The sequence below is a fragment of the Peromyscus maniculatus genome, chromosome 20 (genome assembly GCF_049852395.1).
Source record: "Peromyscus maniculatus bairdii isolate BWxNUB_F1_BW_parent chromosome 20, HU_Pman_BW_mat_3.1, whole genome shotgun sequence".
Lineage (NCBI taxonomy): Eukaryota > Metazoa > Chordata > Mammalia > Rodentia > Cricetidae > Peromyscus > Peromyscus maniculatus.
Genome location: NC_134871.1, coordinates 24,375,915 through 24,399,464, shown reverse-complemented (window position 1 = coordinate 24,399,464; position 23,550 = coordinate 24,375,915). Strand labels below are relative to the sequence as shown.

Below are 23,550 nucleotides of genomic sequence, written 5' to 3'. Positions count from 1 at the left end.
GTGTATGTGTGCTAATTAAAAAAAATGTCCCATCAAAAATGTCTTTGGCGGCTAGGGTGGGGTAGGGTGGCTTAGTCAATTAATGACCTACAGTGCAAGCAGGAAGACCTGAGTTTGGAACCCTGGCCCCATGTAAAAAGTGGGTGCAGTGACGTGTGTCTGTAACCCCTGTGCTAGAGGTGGGAGTGGGAACAGGGGCTCAGCTGTCCGGCCATCCTGGCCAAATCAGTGGTCCCAGGTTCCAGTGAGAGGTCCCATCTCAAAAACCAGGATGGAAGGCAAGGGTATCCTGAGGGGTAAAACCCACCCTTGGCCTCTGCCGTCCACATTCTTGTGGACACATGCATGTGTACATACACTCCGAATCATTTGGGGCTGTGTCCACAGCTACATAGGTAGAATGCTTGCTTAGCATGTGACACACTCCAGGTTTAACCCTCAGAACTGCAAAAATTGCAAAAAGATAAAAAAATAATTTAAAATTAAAATACAATTGGTAGTAACAGGTACTGGAGCTACTGTTGTTAGAGTTTTCCTTTTCTCTCTCTCTTCAGATATGTTTTGTTTTTAATTGTGTGAGTGCATGGGCAAGTGAGTGCAGTTTCCCTAGGAACCCAGGGTGTCAGACCCTCCGGAGCTGGAGTTACAGGAAGGTAGGAGTCACTGGAACCAAATGCTTTCCTGCTGATGCGCCTCTCCAGCCCCTCTTCCTTCGCTCCATGAGACGGACTCCTAGCAGTAGTTGAGGCTACTCTGAGATTCTTGGCCCACCTCTCCTGGTCTCTGGAGTGCTATGCTTGCAGGCATGCACACCACATTCCGTTATATTATTAATAATCAGTTTTTAAACGAATATACATTTTATGAATTCCTGTTTTAATTTTATTTTCTTTCTGTAGTACAAGGAATTGAACCTAGGGCCTTGCGAATGAAAGCATACCCTGGGCTGGAGAAATGGCTCATTGGTTAAGAGCACTGGCTGTTCTTCCAGAGGACCTGAGTTCAATTCCCAGAAACCACATGGTGGCTCACAGCCATCTATCGTGGGGTCTGATGCCCTCTTCTGGCATAAAGGTATACATGCAGATAGAGCACTCACATACATAAAATAAATAAATCTTTAAAAAGAAAAGAAAAAGAAAACACATACCCTACTACACCTCCAGCTCTTGGCAGTAATTTCTAATATGGTAAGTACTGATTAATAAAACTGGATTATTAAAATGTTCCTCAGGATCCGTGTGAAGTATAGCATGACCTTAGACCCAGCACTTCACGGACTTCACACCCACCTTCTTCCTTTTTTCTAACTCTTCCTCCTCTTTGCTGCCCAAAGGTGGGTCCGGGTGTCCCTGCAGCTGCTGGCATCAGGAACCCTATCTTGTCCCATGTTTCCTTCTCCAGCAGTGGGTGGAGACAGAGTGGAGCCCGAGTGTACCTCAGCGGCTGGGAGCTTCCCCTGGAAAGCCAGTCAGACCACACATTAAACAGGGCTTCTGTTCCGGCATTGGGGTTCAATACAATCCCATCCGAGTCACCCTCTGGGAGAGAAGCAAGGCCTCCAGTGCCTCAGGTGAACATGAACACCTGCATTGATCTTTGAATGATTCTAGTGTGAAATTCAAGGACATTTTGAGTCTCTTCTCCTCACCAAGAACAATCCAGACTGCTGCCGACCTTTTTCTTGGAGAATTCATGAGCTTGAAAGAGAGGAGGTGGGAAAGGAACACCAAGAGGGGGGGTCGTTAGAACACAGAGTCAGAAGGGAGGGTGCCAATTTACACCCCAGGAAAATCAGACTAAGCACCCTAAAATCTCCATCATTTTTAAAGCATTTATTATTATTTTAATTTTATAATTTAATTTAATTTTACACATCAGCCACAGATTCCCCTGTCCTTCCTCCTCCCGCCCCCCTCCATCATTTTTTTTAAAGGTAGGGGCTGGCCTAGACTTACCATGTAGCCGGACGATCTGGAACACTGATCCTGCCTCTGACCCCCAAGTGCTGGGATTACAGCCATGCACCCCCACACCTGGGTCTGCTTCTCAAATCTTAACAAAGACATGCCTCTGCTTATTTGATGTGTAAAATTCCCATCACTCCTCAATGTCAGAGTCGTCAGATTTTCCAAAAGCCAAAGGAAAACTCGCTCAGTTCGGCCCTTCTGCTCTTAGAAGCTGCCCACCCTCCTGGAGCAGCCTCCCTGCTGCCAAAGGAGCCGGCTGGCTGCAGCTGCAGGAGCAACATGCCACTTCCTTCCCTCTCTCACCTTACCCAGCAGGGAATTCCTTAAAGATCCCCACGGGGCCCCAGCGAGACTCTTAGCAAGCAAAGGCCCTTGCCATGAAAGCTGGAGACCAGAGTTCAAGCCCCAGAACCCATGGTAGATGGAAAGAACAGGATTCTTGAGGACTGGCAGGCACCTGCACACACATGGTCCACATCCGTACACTCAGGCACACAGACACATACACATAAAATATCTAAGCAAATGAGTCTTTCTTTTATAAAGACCTCATGGGGCTGGAAGAGCAAAGGAAGATCAAACTACGCGAGCCAATACAGTCATAGGATTATTGCCATTCAAAGCAGTCATGGCTGTCTCGAAGCCCGAATGGCCTGTCTTGCAGGCTCACCTGCCCTGGGTTCCCAGCGGAGACTCTGCCAGGGGAGGCCGATGTGCGTAAGAGCTTTTCCAGAATGTTTCCTGAGGTTCTGGCCCCATGGGAACTTCTGCTGCCCTAGGGGTGCTGCTCTTGGATGATCTTTCTGGCATTTTCTGGTGTTTTCCCTCCCATGAGTCACCGTTGTTCCACACCCACAGGCCTTCGGCGTGACAGCTGCTCTGGAGGTCCTGAGATCCGGGCTAAGGGGGAGAAGAAGAGCTCACAGGAGATGATGTCCTCCGGGGCAGCGGCTGCCTCGCCTCCAAGCTCAGCCTGGAGCGGTCTCTGCGAGTCGGCCGAAGGGAGCAGGCTGTCACCCCGGTGGAGTTCCACGGTTGTTTGTTGAAATGTTTGATTTTTCTGGTCCTGGGGCTGGAACTTAGGGTCTCATTCACAGTAGGCAAGTGCGCTATCCATGTTCTGTGTTCTAGTTCTTTCAATTTTTCAGCTCCCCTGAACTTGGCCATCCTCCTGGGGAGCTGCGATCACAGGCCTGAGCCACCGAGCACTAGGCCTGTCTTGGCTGTTTGTTTTTTTTCCCCAAGACTTCTGTGTAGAAGGCTGGCCTCAGACTTGAGTGCCTCTGAAAGGCTGGAATCCCAACCTGTGTTACCATCCATGCCAGTGCCTCAGTTGGCCTCTGTAAGTGAAAAGAAGCCGAGGGTTTGAGCCAGGCCTGGTGGCACATGCTGTAATCCTAGCACTGGGGAGTTCAGCCGAAGCAGGGGGATTGTCTAGAGGTGAGGGCCAGCCTGGGCTATTATATAGTCAGTTCTGGGCCAGCTTAGGCTACGTAGTGAAGCCCTTGTCTAAAAACTAAAATACAGAGCAGGCAAAGAGAAGAGGAAGAAAAAGATGAGGTTGTCGGAAATGCCTGAGGAGCTGACAGCCCCGAGAGCAGCTGAGGACCAATTTGGAAACGTGAACTGTGTTTAGGCACAGCGGGTTGGCCAGCTTAGGTGCCCGTCCTTCGGCTAGGCCACTTCACTGACAGTACCTAATGGTGGGGAGCGGGAGAAGGAGACGGTTATTCACCTAAAAGCAGGTTTCATGGGTGATGGACAGGCCAAAGACGTGTCTTACGGAAGAGTCCCCCAGGGCCTGCTGGGGGATGGTGGAAAAGTTCTCCTGACTGTGTGCGATGCTGAGTGTCCTCTTCGAGCTCTCCACTGTGCTGAGGCAGGGCCTGCCTCTGACCTGGAACTCCTCAGTTTGACTAATCCAGCTGGTCCCCTTGCCCCGGGAATCCCTGCCTCTGGATTCCAGGTGAGCTCTCATCCCTGCGGGCTTTTACGTGTGAGCTGGGGATCCCAGCTCTGGCCTTCAACCTTCAGAGAAGTTCTTTATCCACCGAGCCGTCTCCTCAGCCTCTCGCCTGGATTTTTGAGATGGGACCAGATGTGAGTGCTAGACACGTGGCAGGCAAAGAATTTCAGGGCTGGTGAGATGGCTCCGGGGTGAGGCTAGCCTGGTGACCTGAATCCAGTCCATGGATTTTCCACAGGTGGAAAGAGAACTGACTCCACAAAGGTGTCTCTGAGCACTCTGCATGTGGAACAGGCACATGTGACCGCATACATACACATCACACACGCGCACACAGGCACATGTGACCACATACATACACATCACACACGCGCACACAGGCACATGTGACCGCATACATACACATCACACACACGCACACAGGCACATGTAACTACATACACATCACATGTACACACACACAAATAATAGACTACACTTTTTGTTCGTTTTGGGGGGATTGAACCCAACCCTCTCACAGTTCTACCGCTGGGCTGCACTCTCAGCCCTAGGAAGGAGAATTTTAAAAGCCACTATACCTTACTTCTCAGAAGTAACCACAGACAGTTTCTAAGGGTCAGGCTCCCCTTCACTGGATTCTTTCCAACAGAATGAAAGCCATGTCAAGTGCATAATTTGGGGTTTAGTGTTTTCACACTGTGTGTTGATCCCATCACCTCTAGATGAATGAATACCTCTGTAGCTTTGGCTTAGTGAGTGGACTTGGCCTGCACCTGCCTTGCCCGGTGGAGGAGCAGAAGAGGCCCCTCTTGGCACACAGTTCTGCTAACGCTGGGACCAGGCAAGTGCTGCCTGGCTTGGGAAGCTGCTGGCCCTGCCCTCTATCCCAGAGGAAGGTCTGTCAGGCACCAGCCAAGGGGAGTGGGCACGTCCATGACTTAATCTGGTGTAAGGGATAGGCCCCCACCTCTGCATTAGAGCCTGTGAACATGCTCATGTTAACAGTTCCCGGAGCTGTGCCTGTAGCTCGTCCTTACGCATTTTTAGCAGATTCTAATTAACTTCAGCCTTGTCTTTCTGATGTGAACAGACCACAGTTCCACCGAATCTTCAGTTTTCTTTTGATTTGAGACATCCCACTATGTAGCCTAGGCTGTCACCGACCTCACAAAAATCCACCTATCTCTGCCTCCCAACTACTAGGATTAAAGGCTTGCATCGCCACACCCAGCAATAATGTAGCCCAGGCTGGCCTTGAATTCACAATCCTTCTGCATATGCCTCTTCAGCATATACTACCCGTGTGAGGCAGCACAATTGTTCTGTCGAATCTGTAAATATACTTATTCAGTCACTTGAAATGATGTAAAAAATGTATTCATGATGGAAGAGTGAAATTGCTAGGGTGGTGGGGTAACGTGAGAATCCCAGTGAAATGAAGTCAGGACTTCTTAATAACATGCCATGTAGACTGAGATGTGTGTTTAAGCTCTGCAAGATGTGTATTTAACAAGTTAAAACAAGAACGGCCTGTTCAAACCTTTGCTGACATTTGCTAATCACGGAATTCACTGGGATATGAGAATTCAGTAGTCTTTCACTTGGTGTTGGAGAAATCCCGATACACCTACAGGTCGTGTTCCTGGTAACAGAGGCCACCCCTCAGAACTGCATAGAACTACCTGCAAAGGGCATTAGCTTCGGTCACTAGAAAAGCAGAACTTGACCTTTGACTCATCCCACCTGACCCAGGTGGCCGGCTTCCCCTCCTCTGTGGGTGCTGGCTGCCTAAGTGTCTAAGACATTCATCTTCACAGAAGCGGGGCTTCTAGGTCACGGCTGCGGAAGGCTGAGCCATACTCTGAGTATGCTGAGGCATACTCTCTGGTGACCACTGAGAGACTCTCATGAGCTCTGTGGCACCCCTGTTTCTGGTTCTTTTCCTCAGTCGTTTGTCTCCATCCTGTCCCCATGCATGAGCTGTTTATGCATATCCTGTCTCCTGGTTCGTACCTCCACCTTTCTTTTTTTGAGTTCCGGATCGCTTATCCACGAGTCCCCTCCACAGTTCACCTGGAAGCTGCCACTCGCCCCGTTGACCACACTACCCCCAGCTCATCGCCTCAGTGACGCCATGAGCCTGCCAAGCTACGGACTCGGGCGTCACTACTGACTCCTCCTTTATTCCACTTTCATTCTGCTCACTAAGTTCTGCTATTTGTCCATCTGGTGGCTCACTGGGTAAATGCTAAGCTCCGACGATGCACCAGGCATTGTGTTAGGTGGCTGTCGGTGAGCAAAATCAGTCAATATCCTGCTTAGTTTTGGAAACAGACAAGCAATGTCATACACGGAACATGTCGGGGCTGGGGGTATTGTAACTCAGTGAACAGAGTGCCTGCCCAGCATGCATGTGTGTGTGTGGTATTGTAACTCAGTGAACAGAGTGCCTGCCCAGCATGCATGTGTGTGTGTGGTATTGTAACTCAGTGAACAGAGTGCCTGCCTAGCATGCATGTGTGTGTGTGTGGGGGGGTGGGTATTGTAACTCAGTGAACAGAGTGTCTGCCTAGCATGCATGTGGCGGGGGAGGGGGTATTGTAACTCAGTGAACAGAGTGCCTGCCTGGCATGCATGTGTGTGTGGGGTATTGTAACTCAGTGAACAGAGTGCCTGCCTGGCATGCATGTGTGGGGAGGTATTGTAACTCAGTGAACAGAGTGCCTGCCTAGCATGCATGTGGGGGGGTATTGTAACTCAGTGAACAGAGTGTCTGCCTGGCATGCATGTGTGGGGGAGGTATTGTAACTCAGTGAACAGAGTGCCTGCCTAGCATGCATGTGTGTGTGTGTGTGGGTAATTGTAACTCAGTGAACAGAGTGCCTGCCTGGCATGCATGTGTGTGGGGGGTATTGTAACTCAGTGAACAGAGTGCCTGCCCAGCATGCATGTGGGGGGGGGGCGGTTATTGTAACTCAGTGAACAGAGTGCCTGCCCAGCATGCATGTGTGTGTGTGTGGGGGGGGTATTGTAACTCAGTGAACAGAGTGCCTGCCCAGCATGCATGCGGGGGGTATTGTAACTCAGTGAACAGAGTGCCTGCCCAGCATGCACGAGGCTCCGGTCAGTTCCCGGCCCCTCATAAACAAGGCGTGGTGGTGCACACTCAAATCTCAGCACTCAGGTGGAGTCAGGAGATCAGGTATGGGCCATCCTCAGCTAACGTAGTGAGTTGAAGGCTAACCCAAGCTATATGAGACCTTGTCAAAGAAGGAAGAGAGTGAGAGAGTGAGAGAGAAAGGAGAGGGGAGGGGGAGAGAGAGAGAGTGAGTGTGAGAGAGAGAGAGAGAGAGAGAGAGAGAGAGAGAGAGAGAGAGAGAGAGACAGAGAGAGAGGGAGAGAGAATGTCATGAATGTTTGGTGGCAGGACAGAGAAGACTTCCCAAGGACAGCCATGCAAGAGGGAGCAGTAATGAACTGGATCCCAGGCGAGGTCAGAGATTTCAGCTTCTAAGCAGGCAGAGCAACTCTGTTTCAGTCCAAATGAGGTGGTAAGTGTGAGCTAAGGCCTCCCAGAGTGAGCAGGTGAATTTTAAGGTGAAAAGTAAGGACACTGAGGGGTGACAGGTTCATATGCAAAACCAGTCTGGCTCCAGTGTGAAATCAGATTGGGTGGATTTTGAGGGGAGTGAGGGAGAAAAAGCCTATTGGCTTCCTTATTTTAAAATTAGATCTATTCATTTTGTTTCATGTGTATTTTACCTGCATGCATTTATGTGCATGATCATGCTTGGTGCCTGTGGAGGTCAGAAGAGGGTATCAGATCCTGTGGAACTGGACTTGAAGTGATTCTGAATCACTATGTAGGTGTTGGGTATCGAACCCCGGTCCTCTGCACAAGCACAAATGCTCCTAACCACTGAGCCACCGCTCCAACTCCAACTTCCTTCTAGTACTCCTCGAACCATGACCACCAGCCCTTGCCTCTTCAAGGGGTCTGACCTACTTTAACATCTATCGCTAGGAGAGGATGGATCCTTTATTGAACTCAAAATAATCCATCCCCCTGCTGTGGCCTTCAAACCTCGCCCTTAGCTCCCTCTCTGGTGTCACGCCCACTTGACATCCTGTGCCTCCCCTGGGTCTTAGTCTAGGAAAAGGGGAATTGAGAGATGGAAGTGGTCTGAGGGACAGAAGTAGATAAGGACAAGTCAAATCTGAGGCCGAGTCTGCGGTCTAAGAGGTTAATCCACATTAGCGCGCAGGCAGCGGCTGAAGCAGGGGTTTCAGACCAATGGAAGAGGACCAGGGCCAATGCTTGGGAGGCACTCAGGGGCCAGGCACTTGGAGGCTTAGAAACAAGACCATCTTTGCTGGGAGGGGGTGCCTGAAAGACAGGACCCTGAGCGGCAGGAGACGAGAGCATATGAGCCCTGGACTAGTGAAGAACTGATGTTCCTAGTTAGCTAGAACCCTAGCTGATAAAGGATGGGCATTGTCCATGATGTGTGAGGTCCTGCGTTTGATCCCTGGCACCAGGAAAATAATAATAATAATCATGAATGGGACTCAGAGATTTGGGACTGAGAAAGTCAACGACAAAGGCAGACTTGTGGCGGACTTGGTAGGAGAAAAGAGCAGACAGCAAAGTTCCTCACAATCTGCAGCCGAAATAAACCTTACAAGAAGGCTCAGGTCTAGAACCAGAAGGCACAGAGACCAGAGCCAGGCAACCCCTGCTATTTCTACACCAAGATCAAAACCACACTCACATCCATGCCATAGCCTCTTAACACATACAAGTCAAGGACACTAAAGGCTGGTTCATGAACCCCAAAAGGCTGTGACTGTTGGGGAGCCCCGCCACCACTCAGGTGAATGAAACTCAGTGTGAGTATGATCCTGGGAGTAGCCCTGAGGAGGGTCTTTGGGGACCATAAGTGTCTGCGGTTGGCACGGTAACCAGGAGACTATGACATACTTGAGGGTGGGCGGGGTCACAGAACACAAGCTTTAAAGTAAGTGAATCATGTGTGGCTCATTTAATTTTAAAGGAGGACTCTGAGCTGAGCTTAGAACAATTTTTTCCTCTGAGTGCCATTTCCCAAAGGTACTCACAGAACAATAAGGTGTGACCATAATGGCTGCACTGAGTTGTCTTTTGGACAGTGTTAGGAGGGACATAAAGAAGGTGGACAGAGAATTAAGGCAATTGAGATGTATCGACGAACTCAGCTCCCGCTGCCTGTGTGACTTATACATGCATCCGTACTGCTGCTGTGACCTGCACCCCTACCCCTACTGCCTCTGCTACTCCAAGCGGTCCCGCTCCTGTGGCCTGTGCGACCTCTACTACCCCTGCTGCCTGTGTGACTACAAGCTCTACTGCCTTCGCCCGTCACTCCGCAGCTTAGAGAGGAAAGCTACCCGCGCCCTTGAGGATGAGAAAAGAGCGTTGGCCAAGTGAGAGGGTGTGATCTAGGCCTGCGTAGTCAGCCAGCGCAGCAGCTGCAGCAGCGGGGAGGAGGGGGGCGGAGGGGACGGGGACAGCTGAGCAGACGGGAAAAGGGATCCAGGCGAGGCGTAAGAAAGGTGGGTCCCTGGGGGGAATATCAAGGTTCTCCAGAGGCGGCGTGAGGCGGTGGGCTGGCAAAATTGGTGGGCGTCTACAGCGAGAGTGCCAGTGTGATGGAGAAGGTGGTCTCAATGAGGGAGAGAAGTGGCAGGTGTCGTTAAAAAGCTATTGGAAGCAGCAAGCTCAACGTTTCTTCTGGGTATGACTGGAGTGAGTATTTCTGGGCTTGCAGAAATGACTGCAGGAGAAGTCATAATCATTGACCAAACCCTTAATGTTTGCCAGAAACCTCAGGAGTAGAGAGTGGACTGAACGCCAGAGGCATTTCCTCTGTGCGTGGAAACCTTTCACTTATCCAGTCTCAGGGCTGCTCTGTTGGCCTCCCTTTCCAGTCTCAGAAAGGATGTGTGACAGCCTTCACAGAAGATTCAAATGGGGTTTTCACTGAACTGGGTAATTTAACGGGGGAGTTGGTATGTTTCTTTAACCCTTTCCCAACTTTTCACATATACCTACATCCTATATAGATGAGGGGCACTGCCCCTGGTTATGTAAATGACTGTACACTGTTTACTGAATACGGAGAAAGGATTAAAGAACCAGGTGGATGGCTGATTCCTGTAGATCCTTGCACTTGGGAGGTGGAGGCAAGAGGATGACAGGTTCTTGGCCAGCTTCTGATACATAGAGTATGAGGTCAGCTTGGGCTATGTGAGACTGTTTCAAAAATTTTTTTAAAATGGGATTGAAAAGTTGGAAAGTTCTTTTATATATGGATACATTAAGTGAAAAGGCCAGAGGCAGAAAAATCATGTTTAATAAGGGACTAGTCTTAAAAACAGAGCAGAAACAGATATGATACATAGGAAGATGAACAGATGGATGAATGGAAGGATTAATGGGTGTGTGCCTGGACAAAGCCCTTGACAACAGTGACTGTGATGTTTTATTGAGAAGGGTAATGGGACAATTGCTGCTGATGTCATCAGTTACAAGGTCAGAAGCAGACCTACCTGACAATCTGGGATGGAGTAGTCGCAAATTTATTTACAAATTTGAACCAATGTTTATTTTTATTCCTCAGGATGTCAAGTTCTTACATTCACACTGTGAAATAGGGTCTAGTTACTATTTGCTCTTTGTGAGTTGGTCTGTGTCTTCTCTCCATGGCTCTATGTCATCTGACTGCCCCCACTTCCAGGGCAGATGTTTTTTCTGCCCACTGTGTCCTCTTGCCTTTTCACAGGGCTGTTTCTTGGCACACAGTAGACTCGGCCTCAAGCCTTACTCTCAGTAGAGTGATCCAGAGAGGGCCAAGCTTTCTCGGCCTGTGAGAGCCGCGCTTTCTCCGGCCTGTGAGAGCCGCGCTTTCTCCGGCCTGTGAGAGCCGCGCTTTCTCGGCCTGCGGTACTTTCCCTGTGTGAAGTGGGCGGTGCCCTTACTTAGTTCCTGGACCTGTGACCCTCAGGTTTGCCCTCCTTTATCTTCCAATTCTCTTTTCTTCCCCAGCACTTTTCTTCCAGTTCACGCCACCTTGAAAAAGTCCTGCGCTCTCTTTCCATCAGCCTGACCTTTCACTGTCTGGAAGGACTCAGTGTCAGCTCCAACCCTACAGCTTCAGTTTTCCTGATGGAGGTAAAAGCAGGAAAGCCCAGATCTGAGCTCCAATCCCAAAGGACTCATGACCAATTTTTCTTCCAATGAATTGCCTTCTTTTTTCTTATCTTTAATCTAGTTCCTGACCTGTGGCTGAATAGGTCTCAAAATAATCAATCTCCATTCAGTTTTGTTTTGTTTTTTTAAACCATCTTTGGTGTGAAACTGTGCTCAAGGCTTTTTGAGTTTAGAATTCATGTTTGCCTGACCTTTTGCCCCTTTAAAGAATGACTGGGTGCCAGGCGGTGGTGGCGCACGCCTTTAATCCCAGCACTTGGGAGGCAGAGCCAGGTGGATCTCTATGAGTTTGAGGCCAGCCTGGTCTCCAAAGCGAGTTACAGGAAAGGTGCAAAGCTACACAGAGAAACCCTGTCTCGAAAAACCAAAAAAAAAAAAAAGAATGACTGGATGACTGGGCATCAGTGAGTTGTGACATGTCTTTTCAGATGTCTGACTATGTTGTCCAGAAGATTCTCTCTCTTGATCTGTAATTGCCTCAGCTATATTGGACTTTTTTTCCTCTGTGTGCAAGTCTTCCATGTCTCCAGTGTCTCCTTGTCAAGATGACTGAATTACAGTTTTAAAACGCCCTCCACAAGTATCTGCTGTTGGATGGATGTGTGTGTGCAGTGGGCTGTTTTTAGACAAGGATTTAAAAGTCCTGCTCACTACTATTGTTTCTTAAGCAGCTACTTTAAAAGACAGTGTCTTCCTTAGCAGGGACCAGACTCAGCTCTTCTGTCTCCTTAGCCACTTCCCGATTTTCCTGGTCTCGCCTGTTGCACTCCAAGCTCTGGCAGTGGCCTGTCTCTTCCCTCACTTTTGGATTCAAAGGGATGGTGGTGACAATTGGGTTTTCTTTCATGAAGCCATGCCACCAGCCTGAGTTAAGCTTGTACATCCACACTTCGTGGGCTTCCCTGTCTCTTGTGCTTAAGCTAGAGAAACTAACAAACCCTGTCCTTCCTCGGTCCTGTCTAACGGCTGGACGCTCGTGGTGCCGCTGACTCCTGGCTTGGGTCCTTGCCAGCTGGTGCACCTCAGCTGGCAGTTGTGCCCTTGAGCTGCACTGGGCTCCACCTCTGTGCCCTCTCCTAGAGACCAGTCCCAAGACGGCCTTCCATCCGCTCACCCAAGCATCTGTGGTTAGCCTGACTCTTAATAAGAAATTCCCTGGAAAATCCCCCACACAAAATATGCCATCTTAAAACCTCAACTATTTCTCTTCTCTTTTACTTTCACACTATGAGTTTGAGGTTTTCACCGAATCTACTCAGTCAATGAGGCTGATGCAAGGCAGAGGTTTTATGGCTACCAAAAAGTCGATTTCCCCTTCCGCTTGCTGCTTCTGGGTCCACTGATAGGTGGGAGTAAGCTGCCTCTTCAGTGTCTGTTCTACTCTTTCAAACCCCTAGGTCTCAGAATCCTTCATCATTTGACTACACAGGGGAGAGCTGATGCCCATGTAGGTCAAATGCAGCTTTTAATTTTATTTTCTGTGCTAGAAATAAAACCGAGGTCCTTGTGTATGCTAAGTAAGTATTCTATCACTGAATTACCCTCCAGTCTTAGATGAGTGTTATTTGGCTTAACCTTTTTCTTTAATGATACAGGCTTGGGAGTTGTTCACTGAAGGTCTCAGACTTACGGTAAAGCTGTTAAGGTAGAGCCTACATAGCCTGATAAAGAGGACTTAGAGCTCATGGAGTAAACACCAGATACCTAGCATTTCCTGTTTCATATCCCTAATGCCCTGGTCGGCTGTTGTCACTTTCTGACAATGAAACATTAAGGAGCAGTGTTCTTGATGACTAGGAGGTGGCAGAGCCAAGAAAGCCACACCTGCCGGAGTCCAGAGCACATGTGCATAGCAACCTATCAGTTTTTAGTGTGACCCTGAACCAGTGTTAGCGGCATCACCCGGAACTTACTAGACAGGCAGAGTCTCAGCTCTATACGAACCCAGGGAAGCTAGAGCTCAGCGGGAGCCAGACACTGTGTTGTGTGAGCCCTGCTGGAAGAAGGATGCCCCTGCACCCCACAACCTGCCCCCTGCTGCAGAGTGACATTCGTCTACTCCACAAGTCTAAGGAAAGCAGGAAAGCGGGAAAAGAGAGCAGAGAGGGGCTGAGGAGACGGCTCAGTGGCTAGTGCTTGCCTCACAAGCACGGAGACCCGAGTTCAGATCTGCAGCACCCACATCGTAAAGCTGGGTGCTGTGGCATCGAGAGCCCCAGCACTGGGAAGGTAGAGACAGGAGGAGCTCAGGGTGCTGGCAGCCAGTGCAGTCTAATCAGTGAGGTCCACATTCAGAGAGAGACCCTGTCTAAATCTAAGGTTGCCCGATGTCAACCTGGCCTCCACTCACACATGTGCACACACACAAACATGTGCACACACACAAACATGTGCACACCCACCGGGCAGGGGCAGAAGGAGGCAGCTGAAGATAAAGATGTGAGGAGCGGAGTTTAGGTAGCTCTTTGGAATGGGTTTAAAATCAAGAGAAAAAGAATGTTCCAGTGAAGTCTAGAGGGCTCTGTGCTCTTCAGAGTCACGTCTTTGTGACGTTCTCCCTCACTGGGTTGGAACTGATCTTTCTGGAAACAGCTGAGTATATAGCTCTACAAGAAAGGCAGGGTGTTTTGCATTCGAGTGTGGTTGGACATGGGAGTGAATACAGCCGCGACCAGGAGGAAAGAGGGGAGCTCTGTGCACGGGCGTAGTTCCCCCACAAGCTGGCAAGCTCCCCTTAATCCAAGGGGGCAGGGCACAGGAGGCCCCGTCCCCTGATCAGAACCTTACAGTCATGGAAAAACCCATTTGAGGTTGTAGGTAACCCACCAGGCAAGAAGCATGTCCCAAGTTCAGAGTTGAGTTTGATGAGTCAAATGTGGCCCCAGCAAATTCTCCTACAACCACACATTCCTACTCATAATCATTAATGTAGAAAAGATAAGAAACCTGGCCTGGCTGAAAGTTTTAGGCAGTCTTCTGAAGACTCAAAGTGTGGGACCTTTGGATGGTGTGGGGCCCCTGGACAGTGTGGGGCCCCTGGACAGCTAGGGACCCCTGGACAGCTACTGCAAGGCCAAAGGAGCCGAGGTGATAGGAACAGAGGAAGGCAGGGAGGGCCAGCAATAGAATACATCTGACTGTAGCTGGGACTCAGGTGTCTAAGAGGACACAGATCTGAAAGTTGGCTGTGATTGACGAGTCAGGTTCCCAGGTTAGGCTCTAGCTCCTGTGGTGAACAGGCCAAGCTTTTCCTAGAAGAATCAGCTGAGGCTTAGGGAACCTGCTTGGGATTCTCGGCTGGCTTGCTTTTGTTAGTCCTAGCCCACCATCACTATCATTAATGTCAGGATCCCATGCTTCTCATCTAAACAAGACTGACTTTCCCTGTGTTGTATGCACGAGCACACACACACATAAACACACAAACACACACATACACACACACAAACACACACACACATACACACACACACACACACACACACACACACACACACACACACCCCCCATAAATGAGTCTTGAGAGGCCCTTCACATAGTGTTTGGTTGCTTCTCCAGCCATGGTCCAGCTAGAGAGGACTGGTGTCTAGGCCAGTTCCCCACACCTCTGTGAGATCTCCACCCACCCAGGGAGATGGGGCCGAGTCTAGTTATCTCACAGATACAGTGACTTCAGAGAGGCCAGCCTTCTTCCTTTCTTTTTGGTATGACCTAAGGTACTCTGGCACACACAGGGCAAGGAGGACTACCATGCTGCCCTCAGTTTCCCCAGGGCCAGGGGAGAAGGGAGATGAAGGAAGGACTCTGGCTGCGTCATCTGATCTATTGCTCAGGTTGTTTGCTTTGACGTCTTCCAGAAAGGAGTTCTATTAGTCATTTTGTAATTAGCCGAGTCTTAGTTTGTAATTTTCAATACAAGAGTGGTAATTCACATCGTTAAGTCAGTCCCATGAAATTTTATCAAGTGAGAAATACAAATTAAATCAGTATGTAAGCCAGGCGGTGGTGGCATACACCTTCAGTCCCAGCACTCGGGAGGCAGAGCCAGGCAGATCTCTGTGAGTTCAAGGCCAGCCTCGTCTACAAAGTGAGATCAAGGACAGGCACCAAAACTGCGCAGAGAAATCCTGTTTCAAACAAAAAAAAAAAAAAAAACAAAAAAAAAAAAAAACAAAAAAGCAGTATGTATAGCATGATTCCATAAGAACACTCATAAATGTACATATGTGTATGTAGAAATCTCTGTCTCTCTCTCTCTGTCACACACACACACACACACACACACACACACACACACACACACGAGAAAAATCTAACAAAAATATTTATATGTGTTAGAGTGTTTAAAACATACTTTAGTTAACCAGGCTGAGCTGAATCCCCAGGGGAGTCCTTGCCCTGGAGGAGATGGGAATGGGGGATGGGCTTGGGGGAGGTGGGGGTGGGCTGCAGGAGGGAGGGCAGGGAAATCCATGGCTGATATGTAAAATTAAACTAATTATAAAATAAATTAAAAAAATACTTTAGTTTCTCTATATACCCTGTATCTTCTACAATGAGGTTGTGTAACTTAAGAAAAGAAGAATGTATTTAAATAAAATTCAGTATAAAGAGGGATACAGGGGCTGGAGAGAGAACTCAGCAGTTAGGAGCATTTGGTGTTCTTCCAGGGGACCTGAGTTCAGTTCCCAGTGCCCACTTCAGGCTGCTGACAATCATCTGTAACTCCAGCTCCAGGGTACCTGATGACTCTGGCCTCTTCAGATAGTTACACTCATGTTCACAAATACACACACACACACACACACACACACACCCCTACACATAGTTAAAATATAATAAAAATAAATCTTCAAAAAAAATTTGAAGTGCTACAATGATAATCTCACCACAGGGTTGTAGTGAAGTTTAAACAAAACACAACCTCTGGCACCCTTAGCACCTGGAAGGAGCATTTTAAGAACAAAGAAAACAAAGGCCTCCCCTCCTGGTTGGGTGTCAAGCAACACTAAATGCATTCCATGCCTCGGGTAAGCACAACCATCCAGGAGGTGGGTTACTCGTTACTCTCCCAGTGTAACTGAGGCATAGGAAGCTCAACAACTTGTCTGCACAGCAGAGCCGAGGTGTGAGGGAAGAGAGCCCAGTTCTGGGGGCACTGCTCGGGTTGGGTACTTTGCCCCTTCCTCTCAAAAAGAGTTATTTTTATTTATGTGTTTATCTCTGTGTGAGCATGAGTGCATGAGTGCAGGTGCCCAAAGGGACCAGAAGAGGTCGCCAGATCCCCTGGAGCTAGCTACAGGGGGGTGCGAGCTGCCTGACAGGGTGCTGGGGACTGAACTTGGGTCCTTTGGAAGAGCTGCAAGTGCTCTTACCTGCTGAGCAGACTGTCCAGCCCAGCTTCCCTATCTCTTGGTGTATCCTAACTGCTCAGTTAGTGTGAGCTGCTGGTAATAAGGATGTACACAGCAGCCAGCTCTTCAGACTCCAGTTTGTAGCTTACTCCACTCACCCCGGCATGAATGTCCCTCTGATGAATGAGGAGCTGGGGAAACACACACACAGCAAACTCTCGCAAGAAGATAGGATCGCTGCAGCACGCCCCTGGGAGATCACTGCAATCTGATCCACACTGGCAGCCGGACAACTGGTTTTCCACTGACAGGAGCTGTCCAGGGTCTCTCCCGGCCCAAGGAAGAACCAGGCCAGAGCTCTCTTGCCTTGTCCTTTGCCAATGAGCTTTCTGGTGGGGTGTCTGTCTGTCTGTCTGCCCCACGATGGTCTAAAAGGAAGGATCGTGCTTTGGTGTCCAGCTTATCTTTCAGCTGTTGGGCTCAAGCAATCCTCCTGCCTCACCTTGGATAGCTGGATCTGCAGATCTGCTGGATCTGGCTTTGATCTTTAAGATGCAGCGTTCAAATGCTAGCTTACTGGTTGTGTCTCATTTAAAAAAAAAAAGAGCCTTGAGCTGGGGTGTAGCCTACTTGATACTGCTTCCCTATCATGGATGAGGCCCAAACCTCAGCATCAGAAAACCAAAACTACATGATGAAATAACAGGAATGCTAACGGTGGTAATCAAGCAAGATGTTTCATGAACCAAGCGCAGTGCTGAGTAAAACATCATCATCTCATTTAGCCCTCCGTCCGTGTTGTGATGCATTAGCACCATTATCCCAGGGAAGGGCACTGATCGGTGACAGGGAGGCTAGGGAGGCTCAGGGGCAGGCCAAGTGTCCGCAACTTACAGCAGCATTAGAGAAAGACCCGAACGGCCAACGGATCTCCATCGGGTTGTTTTGAGGCGAAAAGGGGTGGGGGTAGGGCTGTGTGTGGTCCAGAGGTCTAATCTCTCTTCTCCCTTCCCCCCCTTCCAACCACAGACTCAGAAGGACGACCAACAGAATTCTGGCCTCCTCTTGCTGCAGCAGCAACATTTTAGGGTCAGTGAACGTGTGCGGCTTTGAGCCTGATCAAGTCAAGGTGCGAGTGAAGGATGGCAAAGTCTGTGTGTCAGCCGAGAGGGAGAACAGGTATGATTGCCTCGGATCCAAAAAGTACAGTTACATGAACATCTGCAAGGAGTTCAGCTTGCCGCCATGCGTGGATGAGAAAGACGTGACCTACTCCTACGGGCTCGGCAGCTGCGTCAAGATCGAGTCCCCATGCTACCCTTGCACATCTCCCTGCAATCCCTGCAATCCCTGCGGCCCCTGCGGCCCCTGCGGGCCCTGCGGCCCCTGCGGCCCCTGCGGGCCCTGTGGCCCCTGTGACCCCTGTAACCCCTGCTACCCCTGTGGAAGCCGATTCTCCTGTAGGAAGATGATCTTGTAAGGCGTGTGTAGGAACCTATGTCTTAGCAGAAGTCAGTTCTCCAGCCAGGCAGCTCTTAGGCACCTCTCTTCCCCTTCCCATAGCCCGTGTGGTTCAAGTAGGTAGGAAACTGAATACACAACTGCAATCTGACGCCATTGTGTGCTAGTCTTTTGCTGTGACCCCCTCCAGAGTTAGCTGACTGAAGGATTGAAGGACAGGATGGAAGATGAGATCTGCCCTCCACATCCTTCATCCCTAGCAACCTCTAAACTCACAGACGTCCCTCGACAGTAAGTAATCCTGTGAAGTGGCCCTGCCTGGAAAGAGCACTCTTAGAGTAGCTTAGGAGGAAGATAACCCTCAGTGAGGATTTGGTGGTGATGTGACCTCCTTCCCAAGCCCACCAGGACTGTGGATTTTACTTGGGGACCAGACAACCCTCAAAAGAACAGAGCAATGTGCGGCACGTCCGCAGGTCCGAGAGCAGGGCAGCCATTGAACTTCAGTGTTTCCGCATTCCCGTAGTTTCGACTCTCCCCCTCGGCTCAAGGTCGTTTGCAGCCTCCTGGGGATTTATTGCAACTCTCTTTTTCTAAGTCTTGAAACCGGTTTTAGGCAGACGGTCAATGCAAAGTTCAGGAGCAGGAGAGTACAGCTTCAGCAACTGATGGTGTGGTTCACTTGCATTGGGGTCCTTACTGACGTAGCTCAAGAGCCATTGTTTGTTTTTGAGGCTGGTCTTACTGTGTAACTCTGACTGTCTGGAAAACTCATTATATAAGATAAGACTGGCCTCAAACACACAAAGTCTACCTGTCTCTGCCTCCTGAGTGCTGGGATTAAAGGCCAGGCATGTGCCACCACGCCTGGCTCTTGATGGCTAGGGAAAAGGGACATATGAAGGAAGAATGAAGGGATGCTGGGGAGGAGGAACTGGCTGAAGCTGGTCTCAGATTCTTAGAGGAAACACAAACTCCTGTTTGCAAAGCTGAGTCCTGTCGTTGCCTGTGGATTCGTTTTCCCAGTGTGAGCTGCACTTGGGAGTTACTTGAGGAGCTGTAAACATATGGATGCCAGGCTAAGAAGATGGTTCAGTGGGTAAGAATGCCGGCTGCCCAAGTGTGAGGACTTGAGTTCAAATCCCCAGGACCCACTCAAAGTTGGGCATGACTTGTGACCCCAGCACTGACCTAGCCTAAGTAATGAGCTCCCAGTGCAGTCAGTGTATTAACTGGGGTTCTCTAGAGGAACAGAACCGGGAGAGTGAGTACACATTTGAAGAAACATATTCAGTTGGCTTACACAATACGGTCTGGGTGTCTAACATGGCTGCCTCACACCAAAGCCGCAGAGAACGCGGCCATTTCTCAGTCCACGAGGCTTACTGTCTCAGCACTCCCATTCAGATGCTAAAGTCTGAAGGGTCCTGGGGAGCCTGTGGTCTTCAGCCCCTGTTGGAAGGTGGTCCCCCCCCCCCCAGCAGCAGGGTTCTGACGTCAGTGAGGAAACATGGCGGGGACAGTGGCAGCCAGCGCACATGACTGCGCCAGCCAGAGCAAAGGCAAGCATTCGAAAGCAAAGCTTATTTATTGGACTTTTTTTTCTGGACTGCCACCAGAGGCCACAGCCCATGTGTGGGGTGGGTCCCCACACTCCACATAACAGATGGAGAAAAGCCCTCACAAGTGAGCCTAGATGCTTGCCTTCCAACTGCCTCCAAATCCAGTCAAGGTGACATCCAAGATTAGCCGTGACAGTGAGAGACACCTCTCTAAAGGAGGTAAAGTGGGGAACAAGGGAAGACACCCTTGTGTTCCTCAGGCTTCTGCGCATGCACACATAGACACACATCCCTACACTCATGTGCATACACAATACACACCACACCACACATATACAGCACCACAGTACACATGCATACACACACACACACACACACACACACACACATTAAATGTTCATGTATGTCCAGTGGTAGAGCTTGCCTCACATGATCAGGACCCAGAGTCCGGTCTGTACAATCTTTCTCCCTGCAATCAATCTCTCCAGAGATTAAAATGCTAATCAACTCATGAGACAGCCTGGGCAGCAAGATCTTTAAAAGTTTCCCCAGGTAATTCAAGTATGTACCTTATAGCTAGAAGCTCTGGGCATTCATAAAGCTCTGCAAGCCTTTCTTTCAAAGCCTCCTTCAAGTTCAAGGTTTGAGAATTCTAAGAGTGACAGCAGACATATCTGGCTTTCAGCCGAGGGAAGGACTGGCCTCTAATATAAACGTTGAATAAAAACACTGAGCCATTTCCAAAGTCAATTACCTAACAGCTATCCATTTGAGTGTACCAAACTCTATCCTCACCCCTCTGTCTTGCCAAGTTTTCACTAAATGTTGACATATATATTCTAGTTTCTAAGTCATAAACTTTTGAAAATGCCTTTGAAAAAATTTCACCTATTCAGCTTATCCCATGGGATGTGACCCCTTGAACAAGCAGCAACCTCAGCCCTCCCAAGGGCACTACTCCAGGACTCGTGGAGTGAGTCACGCTTTTATTTCTCCTGCTGATGCAGTAATTCACCCACTCATTTACCAGCCCACTGGCCAGACACGCCAGATACTCTGCTCCACAGTGAATGGAGAAAAAGACACTTTCACAGGGGTGGTAAACTCAAGGAGGGCGCATCAGAAGGGTACGAGGTGGAGATTGGGGAGATGCCGAAAACATTACACTTACGATGCGTAGGAAAGGCCAGAGTGCTTCAGACCAGTCCCCAACATTGCCATGGTGGGTGCTGTGAACATCACTGCCTTGAACCCGGCCTCAGGAGAACTACTAGCCATCTTTGTTTGCTCACCATCAGCACAGGGGGAAAAACAACCTTAAATAAGAGTTTGGGTCTGGCAAGATGGTTCAGTGGATGGAGAATTTGCCACTGAGCCTGACAACCTGAGACAAACATGGCGCAAGGAGAGAACCAAGTCTCCCCTGACCTCCGCATACATGCCAGGGCACACACGCACGAGTGCACACCCACTAAAGGAACATAATAAAACAAAGTTTTAAGAAGACAAGGGTTTATAGACTGAGTACTTGCCCTGAGTTGAGGTACAGTGCCAAGAGCTATTGTTAATAGATACCTTTCTGGAAATTTCTGTAGAGAAGGCAAGACTGGTGCCCACAATATACTTTGAAATGCTTGACTGTGTATTCAGAAGGCATTGTCCGTGTACCTCTGACATCAGAGAAGAATGTGTGGGGTGAAGTCAGAGGAGAGGGGAGAATGTGTGAGCCTCACCTGGGGCCTTGGCAAAGGCATGTGGTACGGCCTTCTCCATGAACTAGTAGAGACCAGGGAGGAAATGGATAATAGAGAAAACAAGCATTTGCCATTTCCAAAGTTGTGTTTGGATGGTTTCACGGAGCCTTGGGCTTGCACAGCTCTACCATGGTCTTGAAAGCAGTTTTGTAGAACAGAGTGCAAAATACTTAATACTCTACTTCATGTATTCCTGAAGGGAGAGGGGGACAAGAAAGAGGCTGGAATGGACAGAGGAAGAAAGAAGCTTGGATGGTGTTAGTTTCTTTTCCTGTTGCTGTGGTAAACTACTCTGATAGAGGTACCTCAAGGGGAAAAGGTTTATTTCAACTCAAAGTTCAAGGGTACAGTCCATCACAGAAGGAAATGAAGGCAGCGGGAGCCTAGAGCCTCTGGTCACATCACACCCACAATCAGGAAGCAGAGAGAGATCAACGCCCGCGGCTGCTCAGCTGCCTTTCTCCTCTTACACAGTCCAGGACCCCAGCCAGGGAACGGTACCGCCCACAGTGGGCAGATCTTCCTACCTCAGTGAACACAATGCCCACAAGCATGCCCAGAGGCCCATCTTCTAGATGTTTCAAGATCCTCTCAAGTTCACTGCACTAATGGTCACAGCTACAACTGACAGGTGAGAGAGGCCCGAGTTCACAGTCCATGTGTGTGCAATGAGTGGATGTATAAACCAGGTAAATGTGCAACCTCTGAACATGAACATGGTCACCAAGCATTGTCAAGGTTGGAGATGAAGGTGCCTGAACTTCTTAGTGTTCATGGAGTATATTCTAGAGCCAAAGAGTTTTTTAACTGAGTCAGGAATAAGAACTTTCACAGGCCTAGTACTGAAGGTCGTCTTTCCCTAGTACTGCTTAATTTCTTTCAAAACCTACATGGTTTTATAAAATGTCTAATAAAATGATATTAAAGGGGCTAGAGAGATGGCTTAGCGGTTCAGAGCACTTGCTGTTCCTGCAGAATACCGGGGTTCGGTTCCAAGCACCCACATGGCAGCTCACAGCTGTTGACTCCAGTTGCAGGGCACCCAGCACACCTTTCTGGCCTCCAGGGGCACAGCACAGATGTGCTGCTCATACATACATGAAGCAAACATTCATACGCTTAAAAATAAATCTATAACAAGTGGTGCTAACAATCCCCTTCAGTTGACTGTTCTCTCCCAAAATAGTTTGATTTGGTGAAACTGTTCCTATATCTAGAACTGGTGAACTTCACAGAAAAAATATCTTAATTTCTGGGACTGGGGATGTAGCTCTCTACCACTTCTTTTTTCTGCCTCTGTCTCTTTGTGTTTGTCTTCCTCTCTCCTGCACATGAGTGTCACAGACTAGGCAAGTTTTTGACTCTGATTTAACCCTTTAGCTCAGGAAACAATGTAAAATGATGTCAGAAGTTCCTACTAACCCAGAAAGAGTGATTTTAAAGGAAACTGGGGGCAGGGGAGGGTGTTGCTAGGTGACCCAGATTAACTCCCATGACTCTGCGGGGCCTTCAGATGCTTGGGTGTCACATGACTTATGGTCATGAGGAGAGTGTACATGACCCTTGAAAGAAATGCATCTTTCCAGTTTGGAGAGGTTTGGTAAATAAAACCAGGTATGTGGTGTGCTCCCAGCAACCCCAGCCATTAAAGAGCTAAGCAGAGAACTCGGAGTTGAAGATCAGCCTAAGCTACATAAGAAGACCCTACACAACAAAACAAAACAAGATATAACACTGTCTTAGAGTTTACTAGTGCTCCGAAGAGACGCCATGACCACGGCAACTCTTACAAAGAGTTTAATTGGAGTGGCTTGCTTACAGTTTCAGAGGTTCAGTCCGTTATGACCATGAAGGACGGTGTGGAAGCCTGCAGGCAGACATGGTGCTGGAGCTGAGAGGGCTACATTTGGCAGGTAACAGGAAGTCAACTGTCACATTGAGGGAAGCTTGAGAAAAACAGATCTCAAAGCTGACCCCCACAGTGACACACTTCCCTTTGGGGGCCATTTTCTTTCAAACATCACAAACACAAAACCAGAACCCATCCATCATAGGTGTCTAGATAAAATTTATCAGACTTAACTACTCTCCCTCTAAGCTACATCAAGCCCTTCTTCCAGTGTTAGGGGCACAAATGTCTGCAAACCTGGCCCACATGCCACCACACACTGGAGGCTCGTAAGCCTTGACCTTCAGCCAGGGCAAGGTCTGTGATCAGCACGAGAGCCCGAGTG

At 49.0% G+C, this 23,550-nt stretch overlaps 1 protein-coding gene and 1 long non-coding RNA gene across 2 annotated transcripts in view; one reads left to right on the top strand and one right to left on the bottom strand.

Annotated features, from left to right (window-relative positions):
* Positions 1-529: 529 nt before the first annotated feature.
* Positions 530-23,550, bottom strand: part of LOC143269733 (uncharacterized) — a 36,379-nt gene continuing 13,358 nt past the window's right edge. The window contains exon 2 of the long non-coding RNA XR_013046373.1: positions 530-3,667. This is a non-coding gene — a long non-coding RNA (uncharacterized LOC143269733). The remainder of the gene's footprint in view (positions 3,668-23,550) is intronic.
* On the top strand, positions 8,938-18,151 carry Odf1 (outer dense fiber of sperm tails 1). The gene is made up of 2 exons (XM_016001391.3): positions 8,938-9,399; positions 17,569-18,151. Exons 1-2 carry the CDS (start codon positions 9,077-9,079, stop codon positions 18,017-18,019), a joined length of 774 nt encoding a protein of 257 aa, XP_015856877.1. The 5' UTR covers positions 8,938-9,076; the 3' UTR covers positions 18,020-18,151.

Bases quoted from the DNA above. Each gene is read 5' to 3' on its own strand.
- Odf1 (XM_016001391.3), top strand. From the start codon at position 9,077: ATGGCTGCACTGAGTTGTCTTTTGGACAGTGTTAGGAGGGACATAAAG. The intron at 9,400-17,568 runs GTGAGAGGGTGT...TTCCAACCACAG, and splicing joins GAGAAAAGAGCGTTGGCCAA to ACTCAGAAGGACGACCAACA.